The sequence below is a fragment of the Hyperolius riggenbachi genome, chromosome 3 (assembly GCF_040937935.1).
Source record: "Hyperolius riggenbachi isolate aHypRig1 chromosome 3, aHypRig1.pri, whole genome shotgun sequence".
Taxonomy (NCBI): Eukaryota; Metazoa; Chordata; class Amphibia; order Anura; family Hyperoliidae; genus Hyperolius; species Hyperolius riggenbachi.
In genome coordinates, this window is record NC_090648.1 from 488,367,231 (window position 1) to 488,391,736 (window position 24,506).

Consider the following 24,506-nt stretch of genomic DNA (forward strand, 5'->3'; position numbering starts at 1 on the left):
CAGCGGTGGAATCCAGGCGATTCCGCACCGCTACAGTGGAAACGAGCCCTCAGATTAGAGAGAGGCCTCTGGATCCTGCAGAAGCTTCCCTCATCTTCATCCTGACCATAGAAGCTGCCCAGGACCCTCTTAAAGGCCCGGTGCACACCAAAACCCGCTAGCAAATCCGCAAAATGCTAGCAAATTTTGAAACGCTTTTTTTATTTTTCTACGGCGTTTCAGCTAGCGTTTTTGCGGTTTTGTGAAGCGTTTTTGGTGTAGTAGATTTCATGTATTGTTACAGTAAAGCTGTTACTGAACAGCTTCTGTAACAAAAACGCCTGCAAAACCGCTCTGAAGTGCCGTTTTTCAGAGCGGTTTGCGTTTTTCCTATACTTAACATTGAGGCAGAAATGCCTCCGCAATCCAAAAAATGCCTCACCCCGGGAGTATGCGTTTCAGCAAAACGCCTCCCACTCTGGTGTGAACACCCCCATTGAAATACATTGACCAAGCGGATCCGCAGCCGCAAGCGGCTGCAGAAACGCTGAAAAAGCCGCTCGGTGTGCACCAGCCAAAAGATCGGGACCATGTTCACTACAGCGGCTCTGGCTTACTGCACAGGCACGGCCGCACTCGCACAAGAAAGAAGTGCAGTCGCGATCAGATCGGACAAGCTCTTGTCAGATGTTCCCGGGGTCTGCATGCAGCAACAGTGGAGGCCAGGAGGACATGGAGCATCTTCCAAAGGCTTCCCCATTCGTAGATAAGTATCAGTTTCAACCTTAGGATCACTTCATTTGTGTGATGTGGTGGGCGTGGGGCCGAGGTGACAGCTGGTGACTTGACACTGGAATAAAATGACTGCCACTGGTTGTTTCCTTACTTTTTGTTTTGTTTTATTTGGCCAACTGGCAACAGGCAGACATAGATAAGGCACCCATGTTGTTCAGAGATAGAGAATCTCATCAGAATATTGGACGTTAGTATTGTTGTGCTGGTGTGCGACGTATGAAGACATTCGTGGTCAGGTAAAAAAATATAACAGTCAGTAAAAAGTAAACCAAACACAAAATCCTCATTCTCCATCTTCTATTGTAGATCCTCCTCCTCGAACCAGACTCCTCCTCATTCTGACTTGTCCTTGTTGTCCCGCCAGACGCAGTAGTTGAGCGTTATGGCCACGGACAGCCAGGCCAGGTATGGCAGCATCAGGAGGCCGGCTGTCTTGTTGATGGGGTACCAGGTGATGGTGGTGAGAGCTGCGGTGCCTCCGATTAACACGAGATCCACCAGACCCTGATGGGGCAGAGAGAGATGACATCAGTGACAGGAGAGGGGTGACATCAGTGATGGTAACTGAATAGGACAGTGACATATTCAGTGTTCACTTTTTTTTCCCTTTTAGTTGTTAGACCCTGCAATAGTCAAAACTGCTTGATTATGCATACTAGGGTGTCCTGCTCTGGGGTACCTCCCCACTCTTAAAGAGCACCAGAGATGAAGCACCCTCTTGTATTTTACCTTATAAATCAGTGGGAACATGACAGTAAACACCTAATCTGCTCTTTGTTTCATTGTTTTCTGATTAATCTGACCGTTATCACCTCTGATAAGAATCCCCGACTGAGCACTCAGTCTAGCTTTGCTACGGAAAGATTATAGCTGAGTCTGTCTTCTCTGGTGTCTTTTCAAGCCCAAGCCTGCCCCCTTGTGGCTCTGCTATGACTCAGCTATAATTATTCCCTGCAAAGCCAGACTGAATGCTCAGTCCGGGAGTCTTATCACAGCTGATAACAGACACTTTTAGCAGTGAGGATGAAACAGATAGCAGGGTAAGTGTTTGCTCTAATGTTCTTACTGATATATATGGTAAAATACACAAGGGTGCATTCGTCTCTTGTTCCCTTTAAAGGACAACTGTAACAAGAGGGATAAGGAGGCTGCCATGTTCATTTCCTTTTAAAGAGACTGAAGTCTCAAGAAAAAAAACTTTATTTAAAAAAAAGTGTTTAACCTCCTTGACGGTATGGACGAGTATATCCATCCATTACCGCCGGAGGTCGCCGCTCAGGCCCTGCTGGGCCGATTTTTATGAAATAAAAAGCAGCACACACAGCCGGCACTTTGCCAGCCGCGTGTGCTGCCTGATCGCCGCCGCTCTGCGGCGATCCGCCGCGAGCAGCGGCGAAAGAGGGTCCCCCCAGCCGCCCGAGCCCTGCGCAGCCGGAACAAATAGTTCCGGCCAGCGCTAAGGGCTGGATCGGAGGCGGCTGACGTCAGGACGTCGGCTGACGTCCATGACGTCACTCCGCTCGTCGCTATGGCGACGATATAAGCAAAACAAGGAAGGCTGCTCATTGCAGCCTTCCTGGTTTATTCTGGGCGCCGGAGGCGATCGAAAGAACGCCTCCGGAGTGCCATCTAGTGGCCTTTCATGCAGCCAACTTTCAGTTCGCTGCATGAAATAGTTTTTTTTTTTATAAAAAAAAAAAACCCTCCCGCAGCCTCCCTGGCAATTTTAATAGAACGCCAGGGAGGTTAATATGTTTGCCCTACCTTAACCACCATATTCCCGCCGCTGTAATCTAAATCCCCCCAAACTCCCTGGGGGGCAATCCGGGTAGCGCTTCCGTGAGAGGCAGAGCTATGAGCCGCAGTTCTGCCTCTCTGCGCGTCTGTCAGCCCGGATCGCCGCTTCTCCCCGCCCCTCTGTCTTCCTTCACTGAGAGGGGCGGAGATACGCGGCAGATTGACGCGCAAGGAGGCAGAGCTGCGGCTTATAGCTGTGCCTCCTCTAGCAGCAAAATCCGCCACCAAGAAACTCGTGGATTTTGCGGAGGAAAGTGAGGTGGGAATTAAGGGGGGGGGGGGGTTTAGTTAATAACAGCGGCGACAATGAGGCGGTTTAGGTAGGGCTAGCATATTAAACACATTTTTTAAATAAAACGATGTTTTTCTTGAGACTTCAGTGTCTCTAAACAATACCAGTTGCCTGGCAGTACGGCTGCTCTATTTGGCTGCAGTAGTGTCTGAATCACACTAGAAACAAACATGCAGCTAATCTTGTCAGATCTAACAATGTCAAAAACATGATCTGCTGCATGCTTGTTCAGAGTCTATGGCTGAAAGTATTATGCCTAGTACACACCATACAAATTTTCTGTAATGCTGGGCATACACAGCACATTTTATATTATCAATCGAGCCGCTGATGGCTCGATTGAAAATATTCAACCTGTCCACTATCCCACTGGATCGATACTGCGCTCCATACCGGCGGGGAGAACAATGGGAAGAAACAAGTGGCTGATTAGCAGCACCCGCGGGGACGAGCGGTGATCGATCGGTGCTATATAGCACTGTCTGCTAGATCCTAGGTTCTCAACACGTGGTACGCGTACCCCAGGGGGTACTTCTGATGGTTCCAGGGGGTACTCAGGCTTGATAAACTTAACCAAGAAAAACAAATGTAGAGTTTTAGAAAATTATAAATCTTATTTTAAACACCAAATTTGTATTTTAGCTAGTTAAGAGCAATAGTAAATGCTTGGAAATGGTTTAGAACCAGTTATCATGAACTACGATTAAATATATATTTGTCAAGAGGTACTTGTGATAGTGTTTACTATGCTAGGGGGTACTTGGTGAGTACAGGGTTTTAAAAGGGGTACATACCAATAAAATGTTGAGAAACACTGTGCTAGATAGTATGCCGTGTATGCCCAGCATTAGATTTACCTGCCAGATAGACCAGTGTTTCTCAACATTTTATTGGTATGTACCCCTTTTAAAACCCTGTACTCACCAAGTACCCCCTAGCATAGTAAACATCACAAGTACCCCTTGACAATAAAATATTTATTCATAGTGCATGATCATTGGTTCTAAACAATTTCCAAGCATTTACCATTGCTTTCAATTTCAATAAAATACTAATTTGGTGTTTAAATAAGATTCATCATTTTCTAAAACTCTACATTTTTTTATTATTAGTTAAGTATATCAAGCCCAAGTACCCCCTGGAACAATCAGCAGTACCCCCTGGGGTACGCGTACCACACGTTGAGAACCTAGGAGATAGACCATCTATCTGCCTAGCAATTAAGAATTGTTCTATTCAGCATGAGATACACGAACTAGAAGACAATGCACTAGAGATAATGACCATTCTTTACCAATACTTTACGGAAAATCTAAATTACAGAAAAATTTAACAGAAAATTGTATGGTGTGTACTAGGCATTATGCTGGGTCTACACGTGCCGATGTATCTTATCAATCGAGCCGCTGACGCAGCTCGATTGATAAGATCTGACAGGTCCGATCTCGCTGCGGCCGATTCCTCGCGAGCGGACAATGGCAGGGAATCGAGCGGGAGATAAGCGGCGCCGGCGGTGACGAGCGGGTATCGAATCCGACGCGTGCGGGGATGGGGAAGATAGCCGCCGGATCACGCCGTGTAGATGGGGCATTAGAGGCAGAGGATCAGCAGGACAGCCAGGAAACTGGTATTGCTTCACAGGAAATAAATATGGCAGCCACCATATACCTCTCATTACAGTTGTCCTTTAAGCGGATGCAAGCCACTTCATCAGATAGATGGGAAGATTCTGCTCTCCTGTTGCACCACATTCCTACAAGCAAACAGGCAGCAGGGGAAGTGTGCCTAGTTCTGCTTTTCAGTCTAGTTCAATGTTCCATTTTGTCCCATCCCCCCACTCCATCAGATTTGCCACATAACTATAACTTATAACATTTCTTTAATTTAAAAAAAAAAAAAAAAAAAAAAAAGAATAAAAACAGTATCCAAAATGATTAATAGGTTTACTCTGGCACTCTATCACATGACTATTTGGCTGGAACTGTCTGAGCTCTCCCATTGTGTGGGGCTTTCTATTAAATGTACCGTACATAGATTGAGAATATAAGCACGTGTTTAATAGTAGGAAGCTTCTGGCTGACAGCTGCACTGATTACAAACAGAATGTTTCACTTCCCTCAGAAGTGCAGCTACATCAGAACAGGATATGATGTAACCAGGCATAATGGCTGCTACCATTCTGTAAGATATAGGGAAGGATTATTGACAGTCTGTCTTTGTTAGAAAAGATCAAAGAGATGGTAATAGTTTTGGGTTGTATGCAAATTGCATGCAGCTTAGAATGGGCCAATCAAAATGCTGGACATATGTTTGGCCCAATTCCAAGCTGAAATGAGAAGTATATGGAAGTTGCCATATTTATTTCCTTTTAAACAATGCAGATTGCCTGGCAGCCCTGCTGATCCTTTGCCTCTAATACTTTTAGTCATAGACCCTGAACAAGCATGCAGCAGATCAGGTGTTTCTGACTTAAGTGTGACTGGATTAGCTGCATGCTTGTTTCTGGTGTGTGGTTCAGACACTACCGAAGCCAGAGACCAGCAGCACTGCCAGGCAACTGGTATTGTTTAAAAGGAAATAAATATGGCAGCCTCCATATCCCTCTCACTTCAGGTTGCCTTAGGGGGAAAAAAAATAAATAAAAAAAAAAAAAAATCAGACTATTTCACTCATATTTCTGCAACACCCACCATGTGCTACTGTACGTGACACTTGTTAAAAAAAAAAGTTTGTTTAATTACTTGTGATCTCATTTAAGTGTGCCTGAAAGGAAACCAGTGCCTCAAGTGGATAATCCAGAGTCTTCCCCTCGCCTCCACCACTCCTCCTAGCGGATAGGGCATGCATGGGCAAACTCGGCCCTCCAGCTGTTACGGAACTACAAGTCCCACAATGCATTTGCCTTTATGAATCATGACAGTGGCTGTAAGACTCCTGCAATGCATTGTGGGACTTGTAGTTCCGTAACAGCTGGAGGGCCAAGTCCCACAATGCATTTGCCTTTATGAGTCATGACAGTGGCTGTAAGACTCCTGCAATGCATTGTGGGACTTGTAGTTCCGTAACAGCTGGAGGGCAGAGTTTGCCCATGCCTGGGATAGGGCCTTGTCAAAGAGTATTGGGTGGCTGAGCTCCCGTCCATGAACAAGCGGGTATGCACCATGCCGGACGCCTCGCGCCTGTGCAGCAGCACCGAGCCAAAAACGCTGCACTTTTCCCAGCAAACCAGTCCGACTCCGTGCTACTGTGCAGGCACAAGGTGACCTACTCAGTGCAGCTGCGCTCATTTACGGAAGGGAACATGGAATCAAACCTCCAGAGGGATCAACTTTTTTTTTTTTTTTTTTTTTAATCTACTAAGGCAAGTATGTGACTTTTTTGCTTTAAGTTATATGTATACGTTGACGGACAACTGAAGCGAGAGGGACACGAAGGCTGCCATATCTATGTCCTTTTAAACGATACCAGTTGCCTGGCTGTCCTGCTGACCCTCTGCCTGTAATACTTTTAGCCGTAGACCCCGAACAAGCATGCAGATCAGGTTCTCTGACTGAAGTCTGACTGGATTAGCTGCATGCTTGTTCCAGGTGTGTGATTCAGACACTTCTGCAGCCAAACAGATCAGCTGGCCAGCCAGGCACCTGGTATTGTCTAAAAGTAAATAAACATGGCAGCCTCTATATATATCGGTACCTCTCACTTCAGTTGTCCTTTAAAATCCACTTCAGTGTGAAAATCTTACACTATGTTATACGGTTATCCCGTTTAGCCGGCACCCTTGTCGTCGGTGCTCTATGCCAGACGTGGAAGCAGGAAAATGACGGCTTTTCTACTCACCCAGCCCATCTTGTGATAGCCGAAGAAGATGGGCGTCCATGACCAGTTCAGTGCCAGCTGCCCGGCATAGAGTCCCAACGGCACCACGGCGTCCTCGGTGAAGCCACCCAGCTCCTTATACACCAGATAGGAACCGTATCTAGACACAAGAACCACAATCACATGCTGATGATACAGAACACAGATACACGAAGCAGTGGAGAAAGATTGATGAGTAGACTACACGAGAGGCAAGTATGGCATGTGTATGTTTATTTTGACTTTTAATTTTCAGTTCAGGTTCTCTTAAGAACAAAGGTGAAGAGGCCAAAAAAAGTTATCAGTTTTAGTTCTATTTCCTCCTGTAGCCTTATCAGTGCTAAACTGCACCATTCTTCTTATATCTCTGAATGCTGGAGATAAACACAGAGAGCTTCTGTTGGCAAGGCAGAGAGATTTAAAAAAACAAAACAAAACAAAAAAAACTGTGCAGTCTAGAAATAGCACTGCCTACAGAATGAACTGGGCATTACATTATTACACAAGATGGCAGCTGCCAGTGCTACCTCAATGTAACGGGGAGGAAGGAATCAAGATCTTCACACATTACATTGGGTCAGAGGAAGGCTCTATAGTCAAAGAGTTGGGAGAAATTATGCGTTAGGCCAGACTGTAGTTCTGCTTCAAGGAATAGGGGCTCACGGCTGCAATACAAGTCAGGGGACTGCGTACTGCTTTTTCTAGGGCGACAAAATGGTTGTGGCCGGACATTCATGACTGGATTTACATGAACGGAGCTGCAAATCATCACTTTCAGGCAATTGCTGTATGGCGATCAAAGCACTAATCACCACCCTAACCGATCAGATTTCCGACTAATACAGGGCTTCAAAACACAATCCTTACTTTTATGATACCTTTCAGACTCTTTATAAATAGGACCCCACATCTAAATGCACAAATATTTTTTTTTTAATTACCTGTATTCTACAAAAGGTACAATATGAAATCTGTGGTTTTGCAATTGCTGGATGCACTTGTCAGTCAGGAGACTGCTCTGCTTCGTAAGGCTGTTAAAGCGGTATCGTCACCATAAAAATCAAATTTCAACAGCAACTGGTCTGAGTGTATTAAGTGATGAAGATGTTAATCCTGCATTCAAAACTTTCAAAACTCTTTCTGCTGTTATGATTTGGAGTTATCACATACTTAAGGAACACTGGCCCTTTAGTAGTTGTGCCAAAGAATTGCATGCTGGGGGTTCTTTTTATCTATAATCTATTCCTCCTCTTCCCTTTATTTCCCTGCCAGCTTCTTATCTGAAACCTAATCCCCTACTCACTTGTGTTTACAAGCAAGGCTGAGGTGACTCAGCGATTGGAGGAGACAAGAAAAAAAGTAAAGGGCAGAAATGACATCACGAGTTAGCCTTAACTGTGGGCAAAAGACATGGCCTCCACCAGGAACAGAATTCTCGTAATTTACTATATAACATTCACTGAAATCAAAATGTGGACAGTATAATACATGTGTTATGTAAGTAGATCAAGTATTTATCTACTTATATATGTGTTTTTTTTCCCTGGCATAGTATGGCTGATCCTACCGCTTTAAAGTGTACCCGAGATGACATGTGACGTGAGGAGATAGACATGTGTAAATACAGTGGCAAGAGCACAGACACCTATGCTGTGCTCCTTTTCTTTTTTTTCCCTGCCTGAAAAAGTGAATATCCAGCTATGCAACTGACAGTTTTTCTCCAGCTGGACCCAGTCAGGCAATAGGTTCCCTCACTGATGATAAATTTCAGCTATAAAACACTTTCCTAAGCAGATAACTGGGCTTCTGACTGCAAGGGATAGATAAAAAGGGACAATAGTTCACGTATTTTCACTCTGGGATGCTTTAGAGTGGGGGTAGGGAACCTGTGGCTCGGAAGACAGATGTGGCTCTTTTGATGGCTGCATCTGGCTCACATACAAAATCAGTGGGGGTTGATTCACTAAGTTACACAGCTCAAGCAGCGCAGCTTAGTGTGGCAGCGCAAGTAACATTTTCAAAGTAGTGCACACTACTGCTGTAGCATGCACTACTAACTTACTCACACTCCCCTCAAAATTAACAACTGCTCTATTTGTCCTACTCTGGACCCGATAGTGACGTTGTAGAACGAGATTCCCGCACTTTGATTGGCCCAATCGGCTGCCTGTCACTTAGGCAGCCTATTGGGCCAAAGTGTGGGGATCTCGTCCTACAAAATGAATCAACCGCCAAGTCAAAGCTATTTGTACAAGCTGTTAGTCTGTATTTCTCCTGTCTGGCTCTCGGGGAAATTGCGGATGTTGCTGAAACCCAAGAGAAGCTAAAGACGTGTCTGACACTTCCACTGCCCAGAAGATTTACTGTATACACATCACCATGGCAACAGGGACGTGAGCCCTACTGTCCCAGTTTGAAACATATTGTATGGCTCTCACGGAATTACATTTTAAAATATGTGGCGTTTATGGCTCTCTCAGCCAAAAAGGTTCCTGACCCCTGCTTTAGACACTTACTACTTTGTAAATGTTTATACATAAAATAAAAACCATCTTCACAGATTATTGTTTTCAACAGCCAGCAGCACTTACCTAACCCTCACACTCACAGATCGAGACTAGCGATCCTGGACCCTAGAACCTTCATACTCTACCATGACCAGAAAACATTGGATAATTCACATCATTGACCGGCCCCCAGCAGGACTCACACTTAGAATCCCCACAGCCCTTCACTATGCAGCTCTCGTGTGCTTACAGTCCTCCCCAGCAGTACTTACCCCATGGCGGTATACAACGTAGTCCACACGGGCCCAAACATCCAGTTAGGAGGGCGCCATGACGGTTTCACCAGCGTCGAGTACCAGGTTTTCACTTCCCTCCGTGTGATGAGCCCTCCCAGCAGGCCGCCCACGTGGGGCAGAAGCGTCAGACCAATGGCGGGACCCCAGGAAGAAGGCATTGTAACAGCTGTAAGGAAAAACAAGAATGTTTGTTTCTTCATATGATAAGGAATAAAGTTTCAGAATTCAAAACTGGAACTATGACAGAAATGAGGAACACAAGGATGCTAAACCCACAAATAGGCTTTTGTTTAAGCTGGAAATCAGGAATAGAGATGGGATTCGCCAGAGCTTTGTTTCCCCAGCACCAATCTTCCATCCCATAATGTCCAGGGTGACCTCTGACCTGGAGTCAACTAGCCAATAAGGATGGAGTTCACTGCGGTAGCCGCATTGCAAAGAGGAGGAAGTGGGCTGGGTCATGTGATCTGCTGTGTGCTAGGCAGGGAACTCCTACTCTACTGGCAATAAGGAGTTACTGGATGCCGCCAGGCAGGGACCTAATAAATGTACTACTTTGGATATTTCAATTTCCACCACACGTATAAAAAAAAAAAAAATGAGACTGAAGTGAATCATCACATTTGCATGGATTCTACCTGGCCTCTTATACAGCTGGCTGATCTAAAGTGTGTCAGAAATTTCAGGGTAGATTTATCAAAACCAGTGCAAGAAAAACTGGAGCAAAAACTAAGCAGACTGTGACCAGAGTGACCAATCAGAATCCTGGGACTCGGCTGCATCTTTACAGCTGTTTTGCTCCCAGTTGCCTTAAGCTATGAACCCATCTGTCGATTTTCCTGACGATCGGCGATTTTTACACAACGTCACCAGGTGGGTACAGAAGCATGATTGTGAACATAGCATTGTGCGATGACTAAAGAGCGACAGGAAGAAGTGTCTACTAGAGACTGTCGTCAGGGGAAAGTTGCAGGACCAGTCAAGCGGTGAGTACGCAGCTTTCAACTGGATTGGATAAATCGGCTCCTGTATACTTTGCCTATACCCACCAGACACAGAGACGAGATAAGTCAGATAAGGCTAGATTGAAGCATCCGAGGAACTGTTGTCAGAAGACAGGTGGCATGAAAAATGTAGTCAAACGATGTTATGCTGGGAATACACGATTCGTTTTTGAGCCAGATAGATGGCTCGATAGATCATTTACAACATGTCTGATCTCCCGCTCAATCGTTTCGCCTCTCGATTTGTGATAGAAGTGAATGGAAAAAGATAAGAAAAACGAGCGGAAGATAAGAGAATCAACTGTAGAATGTAACGGCGAAACGATCGAACGGGAGAATTGAGCGGCGAAACGAGCCGTGTATGCCCAGCATTAGACTACAATGGCAACTGACTGATATTGCATATTCAGGCTGATCCAACTGGTGGGAAGACTGACAGGCACTGCGACACAGGGCAGGTAATGTTTAAATACACACACATGTACATACTGTATATAGACTGTACATTAATGAAACAGCGGTGAGGCTGTGGACTCGGTGGACTCCTGAGAGATTTCATGCTGAAATCAATCAGGAATAAGTCTGCAGTGTATGGGCAGCTGACAAATCTCTATCTGATCAGATTGGATCAGAGAGAGTTTGGTCTCTTTGTCGAATCTGCCCATCATCGCCTGATGTATGGGCACCTTAACATTTATTGACGTCACGCTTGTGTGCGGATTTAAATCTAGTCTAAATCTAAAGGGCAACTGAAGTGAGAGGAATATGGAGGCTGCCAGATTTACTTCCTGTTAAACAATACCAGTTGCCTGGCAGCCCTGCAGATCTATTTGGCTGCAAAAGTGTCTGATTCACACACCTGGAACAAGCATGCAGTTAATCAAGTCACATTTCAGTCAGAGCACCTGATCTGCTGCATGCTTGGTCAGTGGATATGGCTGAAAGTATTAGAGGCAGAGGATCAGGAGGACAGCCAGGCAATCTGCATGGTTTAAAACATACCCCTCTCACATCAGGCTCCATGTGAAGTGGGGACCAGTGACAGCAGAGTCCTTGTCAATAGCTGAATCCTGATTGGCGGATAATCTGTGAACTACCCCCCCCCCCCCTCTTCTCCCCGTGCAGCAGTGTTGGTAATTGGCCTGGGTGTGATGGGCTCGGCTGTAATCAGTACAGTGTTTGTTCCCCAGTCATTAGGCCTGAATCATGTTCCACCAGCAGACTGGTCCCTCCGGATTATCCAGCTGTCATTTTGTGTAATAAAACCTTGTGATGTATTTGAATTTTACACAAAAGCTGCAGGTGGAGCAGATTGGAGTCTCCAGAACTCTTCCAGGCTGTGTGAAAACACCCCGTCTGCTTTTATCTCGTGTGAACAGTTGTGTGTCGGGCGTGTCCTTAACTCTGATGCCTCGTAACTCTGTCGAGGAATGAGCGAGATAAAGTGTAATCTGCAGGACCGGGAGACGTTTCATGAAGACCTCAGACCAGCAAAACGGTGTCTGGACAGAGCAAAGCAGGGATAAGACTATTCATAGAGTCTACCGTATTAGTCTGCATTGAAAAACTTTTTCTCCCCCCAAAATTGTGTCTTATGCTGGGAATACACGGTTCGTTTCTGGCGCTCGATTCTCCGCTCAATCGTTTTTGCCGCTCGATTCTGCAGTTGATTCTTTTATCTTTCGCTCGTTTTTCTTTTTCCCTTCTATCAGAAATCGAGCGGCGAAAGGATCGAACAGGAGATCGGACATGTCGGAAATTATCTATCGAGCCATCTAAATGGCTCAAAACTAACGAACTATGTATTCCCAGCATAACATGCCGAATACAGGGATTGTGTCGTTTGCCCTAAGCCCCCCTCAGGAGTCTTTCCCACTTCCTCCCCCCCCCCCCCCCCATATATATATATAAACATGAGCAGCAGCAGCAGCAGCTTGGCTCACCTTATCCAGTGGAGATCTCCTCACTCTCACGCCTCCCCTAGTGCTGGCTTCTGCTGATGATGTGTGCTGATACAGCACAGGGGGGAGGCGGGGGTGCTTTTATGGACGGTTGCTCAAGCAAATGTATCTGGCATCAGGCGATCCCCGCCGGTTCCAGATACTGGGGACCCTGCAGTACTTTTGTACTATGTACATTGCTACAGAAGAGGTTATAATAATCCTGATTCAAAACTTCGGGCAAATTAACTAAGTGATTGCTACTTGCATTGTGTACTGGTGTAGAGTGGACAAAAGGATAATGATTAATATATGGAAGAAATATTGATCTTTCACTTGATCTACCAATCTACTATTGAATGGAGGCTGAGGCCCAGTGCACACTGAGCGGTTTTAGCAACGATCCGCCAAATCCCAAGATTTGCATCAGCTGTAAGGCCTGGTTCACATTAGCGTTCCCTGACCGGATCCGCCTGATCGGATCCGGACCTTATACTGTACAAACTGAACGTACGTTCCGCATAGCAATGCAAAGGCTATGCGGATGTTCACACACGTACGTTCCGTACAGAACGGAGCCGGATCGGATCCGGACTCCGGAGGCTTTTCCAATATGCGCTATTTTTCGGGTCCAGATCATCTGGCCCACGCACCCGGAACGGATCCTGACTGCACCATGCGTATGTGGAAACCTATGGGGAACGGAAAGCACAGAACACACAGGATGCAAACACCTGACGTTCTACCCCACTTCCTATGCGGATTCTAGCGGCCATTTCGGATGGGGACACATGGGCAGCAGTGAAGCAGCAGTGACAGACGTGCTGGAGCGGTTTGGCAGTATGTCGGAGGTGGAGGTGAGGCCTACAGTGGAGGACCTGGTTCTACAGGTGCACCTTCTGCAGACCCCAACAAGTTTAGGTACTTTTTTTTGCCCCCGGATCTGCATGGCAGCCGCGTTCACACAGCAAGAAATACGCATGCAAACGGACCGGATCCGCATCGCATGCGGATAGGTGCTGTACGGCTCACATGCGTATCAGGTCCGGCTCCGATGCGGATCCGGTCCGTTTGCGTGACAGAACGCAAGTGTGAATGGGGCCTAACAAAGAAATGTTTTTCTTGAGAAGGATACCTGAGGTGACATGATGAGATTGACGTGCATGTACAGTGCCTAGCACACAAATCACTATGCGGTGTTCCTTTTTTACTTTCTCTGCCTGAAAGAGTTAAAAATCAGGTATGCAATTAACAGTTCCTAGTTTTTAGGAGAAGGAGGATAGATACAATTGTTTTTCTCATCAGTTTATTTTTCACCTTGGATGTCCTTTAAGGTTATTATGCTGAGGAAGTTCTGAGTTCAGGCCCACTTTAACCATTACAGTATGCAGCCACTGCTGGACCAAGCAATGATCTGCTCTCTGGGTGCAGCAGGGAGGGGAGAGAGAAGGGGACTGCTTGGACACTGTAGAAAATGCATATGGGTAATTTCTTCCAGAGATAAGCAGGACCAGCAATGTCTGACTCCCCTTATCTCCCCTCACTGTAACTGTAACCATAAAAGCTCTGCTAAACCAAGCATTCATATTTGGGAGCAGCAGCCCCAGGGTGGTTAGATAATGGCTGCAGAGTAAACATTCCTGTAGTGTCTAAGGTCATAGGGTGTAGCAGCCGGACATTGCTCAGCTTTGCTTATGCAAACTTTCAGACGTTATGCAAGGCGCTCCCTGCTGCCACCTGATGGCAGTTTGAGATACACAAAACTATGAAGCACATATTGTATAAGCAGGGGCGTAGCAATAGGGGGTGCAGAGGTAGCGACCGCATCGGGGCCCTTGGGCCAGAGGGGCCCCGAAGGGCTCTCTCTCAACTACAGTATTAGCTCTCAATTGGTCTTGTGCTCATAATAATCACTTCGACAGATACTTTGAATAGTGGTAATCATTGACAAACTGTTCCCCATCCCCTTCTTGCACCTCTGACACTGTAGTTGACAGTGGCAGGTTTTGGTGCGCCGTATCAATTGTTATGTATAGAGGGCTTGGGGGGCCCCATTGTAAAACTTGCATCGGGGCCCACAGCTCCTTAGCTACGCCACTGTGTATAAGGCTGTGGGATGAGAGCTCACATCAGGGGCAAACGCAGGATTTTTAAGGGGGGGGTTCCTGAAAGGTCCAGAAGCACGTATGTCCCCGAGTGCTTCCGAATACAGGTGGCTCCATACTGCCCATGCACAAAAGTGCGCTGGCGTATTACGGAGCTGCCTATCTTTGGAAGTACTCAAGGACACGAGTGTTTCTGAGGGCTTCTGGTAGCAGCAAATGTGAACGGGGTACAGCGCTGGAACAACTCCCCAAGAGAGGAACAGGAGATAGACTTAGTTTGGACAATTCAGTGGAATATGCTACATAATGTCACATAGCGCAAGCGATACCCATATGATGCAGGGATATATGCATCTGCGGAAGATGGCGGCACTATATAAATACTAAATAATAATATTTTGCCTCACCAGGATTGCACTTTTATTTAGCTTTCCTGTATGACAAGAACACACAGCCAGCTCTAGGGGAAGAGGGAAACAAAAGTGAATGAAGGAGGCTGGTGCACACCAAGAATGCTTCTGAGCATTTTTCAAATCAACAGTGATTTGAAAAGCGCTTGGCTAATGTTACCCTATGTGGGTGTTCCCACAGCAGCGTTGTGATTTTTTCAAAATCGCAGGTATACTGCATGTAGCATGTTTTTGAGCAATTCATTCAAAAATCGCTCTGAAAATCACTTCACAAAATCACACTCACAAATTGCTAGCGATTGCTATTGTCATTTTGGCGTGCACTAGCCCAGAGAGAGGAGTGGAGAAATTGAGACTAGCCTGAGATGGAGCAGAGAACTTATCTGTATTGCAGTCCCACATCACACAGGCTACTTGCCTGTAATCGAACTCCTGTCCCTGTCAGTCTCTCACACAAGTCAGAAAGAAGCCCTCCTGGAGTCAAGGGACTGTCAAAAACTTTTCAGCTTGTTAAACACCTTACCCACACATGCAGTCATTATAACAATGGGGAGAGACCAGACAGATGTTTGCCCACAGACCCTGAGTCCAGGCAAGCTCTGCATCATGCTGTGCATATTTACCAGCTTGCCTGCACTCTAATTTCATCATGTCGGACACTTCTGTGCTGTGGAGAGTCCAGGACTCCATAATCAATATTCTCTCACTGCAGGCTGCATCTTCTTGTGAGGGAAGCTGGGCTGCCTCTCTCATTCTATTAGCTGGAGGGAGGCACCAGAAGTTAAAAGGGAGGGAGAATGAGGCTGTTTATATTATGCGGGCTTCCCTGGCTGAATACACAGTGCAGGGGGGAGGTTCCAGACACCCGGAATAGCCCCCTCAGTTCGCCAGTGCACATGGCCACAATAATGTGGAAACGATAGTCAAGCCATCACAAGTATAAGAAAACATAACTTTTAAGATAATGTTAAAACACACTTGGAGAGGGATATTTATTCCATTCTAAAGTGATCGTAAACAGAGTAAAATTATGTAAAATAAAACACATGCTGTACCTGCAAATTAATATTACATCAGTTCCTCTCAGCTCACCATTTTCTTCTTACAAGGAACTTGACCTGTATGTTTATTTTGACAGTTCACTTTCAGTTCAGGTTTAATACCGGTTGCCTGGCTGTCCTGCTGATCTCTTTGGCAGCAGTAGTGTCAGAGTCAGAACCCTGAACCAAGCATGTGGCTAATCCAGTAAGGCCCCGTTCACATCACAAACGCGGATGGCCATGCGTGCGGAACGCAACGCGTACGAACGCACGCCATCCACGTTTGTGTGCGTTGCGTGGCTGATCCCATCACTGAAAAGTGAATGGGACAGCCATGCGTTTTTACAAAAAAATGCATGCAGCATGCGTTCCCGGACCGCACAGGTCCGGAACGCATGCAGTGTGAACATCAGACATTGCACTCTATGCAATGTCTGATGTCGTGCGTGTCAGCCACCTGCACGCGTTTCCAAAACGCGGCTGGAAACGCGTGCAGTGTGAACGGGGCCTTACACTTCAGTCAAAAACATCAGATCTGCATGCTTGTTCAGGGGCTAGGCCTAAAAGTATTAGACACAGTGGATCAGCAAGATAGCCAGGCAATCTGCATTGTTTAAAAAGGAAATAAATGTCAGCCCCCATATCACTCACTTCAGCTATGCTTTAAAAACAAAAAAATATGCTGCATCTAATGTCCATTTATAAATAGTGGCGCGTCTGACATAGTAATACAATATAGTACTGTGATCAAGCAGTTCATGTTATTTATGGCCATCGAACCCTCATATGCACCAAATACACCCTTCTGGAAACGTATGCGTTTTTGCAAACCACAGGAGCTTGCATCTTCCCCAGCAAACTCAGTGTGGCGTTCCCAGCTATGTGCTTGCAGGCGTTTCATCTCTCAAACACACGTCTAGATGCATTTTCTTGCGATTAAACTTATACAGAGAAAACCGCAAATGAGAAACCACATAAATGAACACATTTTTCTACGCGTTTCGGTGTTTGAGGCCTCATCACCATGGCTCCTCCTCCTGATTTACTATCACAAGGTGTGATCTATAATGTGTGGAGCTGGCTGTGCAACCAAATGTATCTGTACAGTATATCGGTTTGTCCGTTACGCTATATAATCTCTGATGAGGAGCCATGAGCCGCAAAACGTGCGTCGTGTGTACCGCACATCAGTCGGAGTCGTTTCTGGATAACGCTGGTGGATGTTTCATGAGAATTTGTTAGTGGCAGGCTGGTCACGGTTAATGAATGCACCATATATGAGTGTTATTTATAACAGCATTTTACATCTACTACTGTAGTGAGAAGAATATGGAGGCTGCCATATTTATTTCCTTTTAAACAATACCAGTTGCCTGGCAATCCTGCTGGTCTATTTGGCTGCAGTAGTGTCTGAGTCACACCAGAAACAAGCATGCAGCTAATCTTGTCAGATCTGACAATAATGTCAGAAACACCTGATATGCTTCATGCTTGTTCAGGGTCTATGGCTAAAAGCATTAGAGGCAGAGGATCAGCAGGGCTGCCAGGCAACTGGTATAGCTTGAAAGGAAATATGGCAGCTTCTACAACCCTCTCGCATCAGCACAGCCACAAAGAGGGTCCTGCCAACCAGCGGTGGGCTCAAGAGGGATCAGAGAAGTTTCTAGGGTATCCAGTGGCTTCTCTCTACTGAGGTCTCTAACGTTTACAAAAAAAAAAAAAAAAATCATGTTTGCTTTAAATCTGAGATCAGGTGGCGCCAAGTAGGGGAAATGATTGCTATTCTGACCGATTTCTGCTATTAAAAGGCAACCTGAGGTGAGAAGGAAAAAGAAGTCTGCCATATTTATTTCCTTGTAAACAATGCCAGTTGCCTGGCAGCCCTGCTGATCTTCTGGAATAAGTAGTGTGTCTGAGTCAAAACCCTGGAACAAGCATTTGGCTAATCCAGTCAGCAGAGTCAAAATACCTGATCTGCTGCATGCTTGTTCAGGGTCTATGCCTAAAAAGTATTATGCCTGGTACACACAATGAGATTTCCTGGCAGATTATTTCTAACATGTCCAATCTAATTTCCGATCGATTTTCCATAGAACTGTTCACAAAATCGATTGGAAATCAGATGAGACATGTTGGAAATAATCGATATGACAGTAAGTCTGCCAGAAAATCTCATTGTGGGTACCAGGCATTAAAGACACAGGATCAGGACGACTGCCAGGCAACTGGTATTGTTTAAAGCCAATGGGTACCGGTTTTAAAAACAAAAAAGTTAGATACTCACCTAAGGAGAGGGAAGGCTCGGTCCTAATGAGCCTTCCCTCTCCTCTCCCGGTGCCCTCGGTGCTGCGCTGGCTCCCCCGTTCGCGTCCGCCGCCGCAGGGACTTCGGAGGTCTTCGGGAGCACTCGGGCTTCCGAAGACGGGCCGCTCCATACTACGTACGCGCGAGCGCGTCATAGAGGGCGCTCGCGCATGCGTAGTAAGGAGCGGCCGCGTCATTGGGAGCCCGAGTGCTCCCGAAGCCTTCCGAAAGCTCCATTCGGCATGCGGAAGTGGCAATATTTGACCGAACTGGTCGAATACTGCCACGGGGGATCCTGCGCGGGACCGGGCACCGGGAGAGGAGAGGAAAGGCTCATTAGGACCGAGCCTTCCCTCTCCTTAGGTGAGTATCTGACTTTTTGTTTTTAAAACAGGTAAACATTCACTTTAAAAGGAAATGAATATGGCAGCCTCCATGTCCCTCTCACCTCGGGTTCCCTTTAAAGAGACTGAAGCGAGACTAAATCTCGCTTCAGAGCTCATACTTAGCAGGGGCATGTGTGCCCCTGCTAAAACGCCGCTATCGCGCCGCTAAACGGGGGTCCCTTCACCCCCAAACCCACCCCCGCAAGACTTGGTCGTAGTCTTGGTCGTAAATCTTCCCTTCCTGGAGGCAGGGCTAACGGCTGCAGCCCTGCCTCCAGTCGCGTCTATCAGACGCGCATCGCCGCCTCTCCCCCACCCCTCTCAGTGAAGGAAGACTGAGCGGGGCGGGGGAGAGGCAGAGATACGCGTCTGATAGACGCGCATGGGGCAGGGCTGAGGCGGTTAGCCCTGCCCCAATGCGGAAGCGCTCCCCCGCTTTACGGAGGGTATTTGGGGGTGAAGGGACCCCCGTTAAGCCGCGGGATAGTGGCATTTTAGCAGGGGCACACATGCCCCTGCTATATATGAGGTCTGAAGCGAGATTTATTCTTTAAAGTGAACCTGAACTCAGAACTTCCTCTCTTCTCTAAAAGATACGCAACAGCATAACTACCTTTAAGGTGCATACATCCGTATAAAGAATATTTCCTGCAGGAATCAAGACTCGACCCCCCAGGCCACAGTGCAGGGCCCGGTGCTGTACAGAAGCATTGGAAGGCTACAGCCTGTTCTGTTGCCGTGTTTGGGTGGGATGATGCCCCAGTACACGATAGAGAGGCTTCCAGCAGGAGTGGTAAGGAATGGGGCTCGGTCAAGGTGATCTCTTGGCGATGCATTGCGGACAGCGTACACATGCTAGTTTCTCTGTAAAGACAACTCGAACCGGCTACCTCTACCCAGAACCCCCTAGCGCCTAAGCCCGCCCTCCAGTCCAAAAGACACAGTGGAAAGTCACATTACTGGTTCATCAGGTGATCAGTTCATATTCTCTGATTGGCACTTCAGGGTCATGTTATACTTTTGCCTTCAGAGATGCACAAATCAAACTTCTTATCAATGGACCACATGTTTTCCATGAATTCTTCTAACTTATCCTCAGAACACTGACCATCTCTGTGTCCTGGGCTGCAGTCCATACTGACTGTCCACACTTTAAGGCCTTGTTCACATTGCGTTCCGTTCGCGTGGCCTTTAGCGGTGGGTGATTTTTGACTTTTATTTTTCCCTGTTCCTGGCGCTTGGGTGGGTGATTCGTTTTTGTGCTAAGTGGTTTTCTAAGAGTTTTTTTTTTTTGTTACTCACTTTGACGCAAGTCAGGACGTGAACTCTTTGACCCGGAAAATACAATATATTTATTCTTAAAAAAAGCGATCGCAATCGCTGCAGAAAGTGATTTTGTGAGCGTTTTGCGTTTTTCCTATACCTTCTATTGAGGTGGAATCAACCCCAAAATGGCCATGCTTCTCTGAGCGGATCGGAAACGAACCGCTCAGATGTGAACTCTGTCATAGAGAATCATTGCACAAGCATTCTTAGAGCGATTTTGAAAATCGCCCACGTTTGAAAAAAAAAAAAAAGGGCAAAAACGCCCTCAGTGTGAACGAGCGCTTAGAGTTAATGGCTGAAGTGGCCATTCTTCACCTTCAAGAGCTCTCCTGATTCCTGAAGAGGACATTAGCAGCTATTTGACACTCGAGTCCTCTGGCTGAGTTCTTTTTATGTAATAATGTAGTAATAGTTCATTCAGGTACAGATAATGTCCCATTGCTTTCTATATGATAGCAGCCTGCAGGTGAGCTTAAAGTGGACTTGAACTGTTGCACAGGACAGAAGGAAAACAGAGAGAATATGCACCTTGTACATATTTAGAGAGTTTAGCCTGTCTAATGTCTCCTTATCTGTGACTAATCACAAGTGTAACTTGATCTCTCCCGTGTCAGCTGACTGCCACAGCAGATAAAACAAAGCTCATTTGAAAGCACAGGATGTTAACAATATATCTGCCTCCATGAAAGCAGGAAGTAGAAACAGTGCAGGTTTATTGCAGGATTTGTATCAGCTGCAAAGAAATGTTTTAAGGTAGCCATATAAATCTAGCGATGATGGGCACATTCGACCAATGATACAGCTCTCTTCTCTAATCAAATCTAATCAACTGCCCATACATCGCAGGCCGATTTCCGATCAATTGCTGAAATCTATCCGGAATCTGCCTTGTGACGACACATCCGCCACTGCCCCCCAATGTACAATGTGCACCCCCCAGGTGCCCAAAGCACTATACATTCCCTGGCCCCTGCTTGTCCTCTGCTGCAGTCCTTCGACCATACACGCACCCCATGCAGTTGCCAAAGTACATGTGTTACATCACAGATACGCCCAATTATTCCGGAAACCACGTGGGGCACGTGTATGGTTGAAGGACTGCACCAGAGCCAGCGGAGGACAATCAGGGGCCATGGACAGGAATGTATAGTGCCACTGGGCATGGGGGGGCGGGGCTTGCAATTGCACAGTAAGGGGGACAGCGTTGGAGGTTGCGTCACTCGTCCCGATATCGCTTGCCATTACTGCCGCGTACCTGATCAATCAGGTCGGCCCTACATCATGCAGCATGTCTAACCGGTTAATGCGACCAATTTTCGGCCAGAAATTGGTCGCATAGTCGATCAGGCATGCGCTTGGCAGCACCGATTTTCATCCGATTCAATTATACTAATCGGATGGTCGATCGGCTGCCAAGTTGCCTGATGTATGGCTACATTTACAGCACAACAATATACCTTTCCCCAAGAGCAGGCGCATCACACAAGGAGTTTCATATCTCAAAGTGTTTTGCGGCACAGGATGAACACCTTCATGAACGATTATCTAATTCAGGTAATCTTTACGCTAGGAACACGATGCGTTTTTTTCAGTCGATTTCCCGCTCAATTCTCTTATCTCTTCTTATAGATTTTCAATCACTTCTACGAGAAATCGACCAGAAAAACAAAACGGAAATAATCTATTGAACCATTTAACACGAAATTGTACGGTGTGCTCCTAGTATGAAAGTCTTTGTAGGATTGCTATGCATTGCTGGGCTCACTGTGTCATCAGGCAGCACTTACTTTTCTATGGAGACAACCAGGAAACTCCCAATCCACAGGGAACTTCAGCAAAGCAACAGTCGGCATTAGTAGAGATTAGCCAATAACAACTTTCACATGGATTTTACATTAGCTGGGGGGAGACTCTGATCTCTGCACATGGCTAATCAGATTTGCCAGCAAATGATTAATTAATTGGCAGCTATTAGCTTTAAAACTCTAATTACTCATGCAAAGTCTCACTTCTGCCTCTAATTCCATTATACCTGAACTGAGAGGGATATGGAGGCTGGCAAATTTATTTTGTTTTAAACAATTCAGATTGCCTGGCTGTCCTGCTGATCCTCTGCCTCTTATGCTGGGCCTACACGGACAGTTTTTGCGCCAGTATCGAGCCAGCGCGTCACCGCTCGTCCGCGCGTATCGATTGATGCTCGTACCCGCAGGCGCTTGATAGATTTTGCCGCTCGATTCACCACTCGATTCTCGTATCTTTCGCCCGTTTTATCTTTTTCTATTCACTTCTATGAGAAATCGAGTGGCGAAATGATTGAATGGGAGATCGGACATGTCAGAAATTATCTATAGAGCCATCTATCTGCTGCAAAAACAAACCGCGTATTCCTTGCATAATACTTTTAGCCATAGACCCTGAACAACCAATGAGGTTACTTTGCCTGGAGTGCTGACTGTCTTCAGGATTCCCTCAGGGTCTGAGGCTTTATGGTAAACTGCAGCAAAGGGAACATGAATTAGTGGGTGACTGTTGGATTCCAATGGATGAGGCAATACTTGGGAGCACCTGAGCACCCAGGGGGACTACACACAATCATCTGAAAACATTAACAGCTTAGCATTTGCACATTGATTAAAAAATAAAAATACCTGCATTAAAAATAAGAAAACTGCTGTAACAACAAAAAAAATATAAATATATATAATTTTTTATGTTATTAAGTAATGGGAAATAAGTTGCTAGTGTTGCCCCTCCATAGTTACTCAGCCCTCAGCTACATCTGACCAGCACAGATGCCTGCAGACAGGGGATGAACAGAACAGTACATACATAGATGGTAGTAATATAATATTAGTTATATGATCCCCCTGCATGCAGAACAACAAGTCCCAGCATGCACACCCAACTCTGCACAGCAGTCCAGAAATCACACTCACCTCACCTGATCCGCAGCAACTGACACTGAGCGACGAGCGTGACACAACTCACAGCTGGGTGTGACCAGGGGGGCGGGGTCCGCGGGATACACGCCTCACAGCTGTGCATGTTACAAGTCATGTGACGGGGGCGGGGTCCGGGCTCTGCTCTTCACAGGACAGCTTCAACTGCCCTCACAGTCGTCACCAGGGTTCGCCCGCCATCTTAACTGTGGGCAAAAGCTAAACTTTCTTCTCTTCTAAAAAAACAAACAAAAAACAACGGTGTTTTAGGACTGAATTATAAATAACTGCACACAAGTGTTGTGCCCCCCCCCCCCCCAAAAAAAGATATCTTTGACATTCCCATAGTTGTCATTACTTAGTAATGAAGGAAACCTGAAACATAGCTCCCAACTGTCCCTCTTTCGGAGGGACAGTCCCTCTTTGGGAGCCCTGTCCCTCTTTACTCCTCATTTGTCTCTCTTTCAGGACTTTGTCCCTCTTTCTATGTAAATATATATATTTCTCTACTGAAAAATGTGTTTGATTGACTCTAAACTTTATTCCCATCCTTTAAATTGATATATTACTAATTGTAAAATGTTAATATGAAGGAAAATGAATCCGGATAGAAAGGACCAGTGTGGTTTGAATTATAAAACAACATATTTTTCTTATGAAATCTTTAGGGTATGCATGATTAGGGGTGTGGCGGGGCGTGATCAGGGGTGTGGCAGGGACATGGCTTAGGTGTCCCTCTTTCTCATCTCAAAAAGTTGGGAGGTATGACCTGAAATGAGAAAAAAGTTTCACTTACCTGGGGCTTCTGCCAGCTCCCTGCAGCCGCCATGTGCCAACGCCGTCATGGAACAATCCTCTGGTCCCCTGCCAAGTTTCGTTATCATCGACTTGCAAGTCGACAACTGCTGCGCCTGCGCGGCACTGGCCATGTGCGTCCTCGTTTGCACTCCAATCGCCAGGAGCGTCCTGCGCAGGTGCAGTACGAGAAAACCTTGTACTGCGTCTGTGCAGGACGTTCCCGGCAAGGGGAGCGTGAAAGAGGACGCGCATGGCCAGGGCCGCGCAGGCGCAGTGGCAATAACGAAACTTAGCCGCGGCGGGGGGACCGGAGGATCGTTCCGTACAGCACAGGCTGCAGGGGGCTGGCAGAAGCCCCAGGTAAGTGAAACGCTTTAAGTAATTTCAGGTTTCCTTTAATCTATTCCTAGAGGGGAGCAGCCCCCATGATTGCAGGAGGGCCCGGTGCTGTTTTGAGGACCCAACTACTAACCTTCCCTTCCGCTGATACAGGGGACTATACTTCATATCAGGTGTTCATATGGCTACACTTGTTATGATCATGATAATCACGAAGATCATGATGGCCACACTTGTTTTATGACCCTTGTGAGATGGGTCCCAAGCCCATAAATCGCACCAAGGGGAGGCAAGGGAAAGGGTGTGAACAAATGACCCGAGTGGGATGGGCCACAAGGCTGTGAAAGGCACCAAGGGAAGGGGTGTGGACATTTGGGGGGGGGGGGCTTTC

General features: G+C 46.4%; 1 protein-coding gene across 3 annotated transcripts; it reads right to left on the bottom strand.

The window, feature by feature from the left end:
• Positions 1–853: 853 nt before the first annotated feature.
• TSPO (translocator protein) lies at positions 854–23,080 on the bottom strand. 3 transcript variants are annotated; one of them, XM_068278159.1, is made up of 4 exons: positions 22,976–23,080; positions 9,498–9,687; positions 6,701–6,839; positions 854–1,278 (listed from the first exon to the last, which is right to left on the bottom strand). In XM_068278159.1, the coding sequence occupies exons 2-4, from the start codon at positions 9,677–9,679 to the stop codon at positions 1,108–1,110; spliced, it is 492 nt and encodes a 163-aa protein (XP_068134260.1). In that variant the 5' UTR covers positions 9,680–9,687; positions 22,976–23,080; the 3' UTR covers positions 854–1,107. The 3 variants fall into 3 exon arrangements, with proteins under 3 accessions (XP_068134260.1, XP_068134262.1, XP_068134263.1); XM_068278161.1 differs by having other exon boundaries at positions 22,981–23,005; XM_068278162.1 differs by lacking the exon at positions 22,976–23,080 and adding an exon at positions 22,946–22,966.
• Positions 23,081–24,506: the final 1,426 nt, after the last annotated feature.

Coding starts and splice junctions, on each gene's coding strand:
- TSPO (XM_068278159.1), bottom strand. CDS start 9,679: ATGCCTTCTTCCTGGGGTCCCGCCATTGGTCTGACGCTTCTGCCCCAC. Junction 6,840..9,497: donor ACGTTGTATACCGCCATGGG/GTAAGTACTGCT, acceptor TCTTGTGTCTAG/ATACGGTTCCTATCTGGTGT. Junction 1,279..6,700: donor GCTATCACAAGATGGGCTGG/GTGAGTAGAAAA, acceptor CTGCCCCATCAG/GGTCTGGTGGATCTCGTGTT.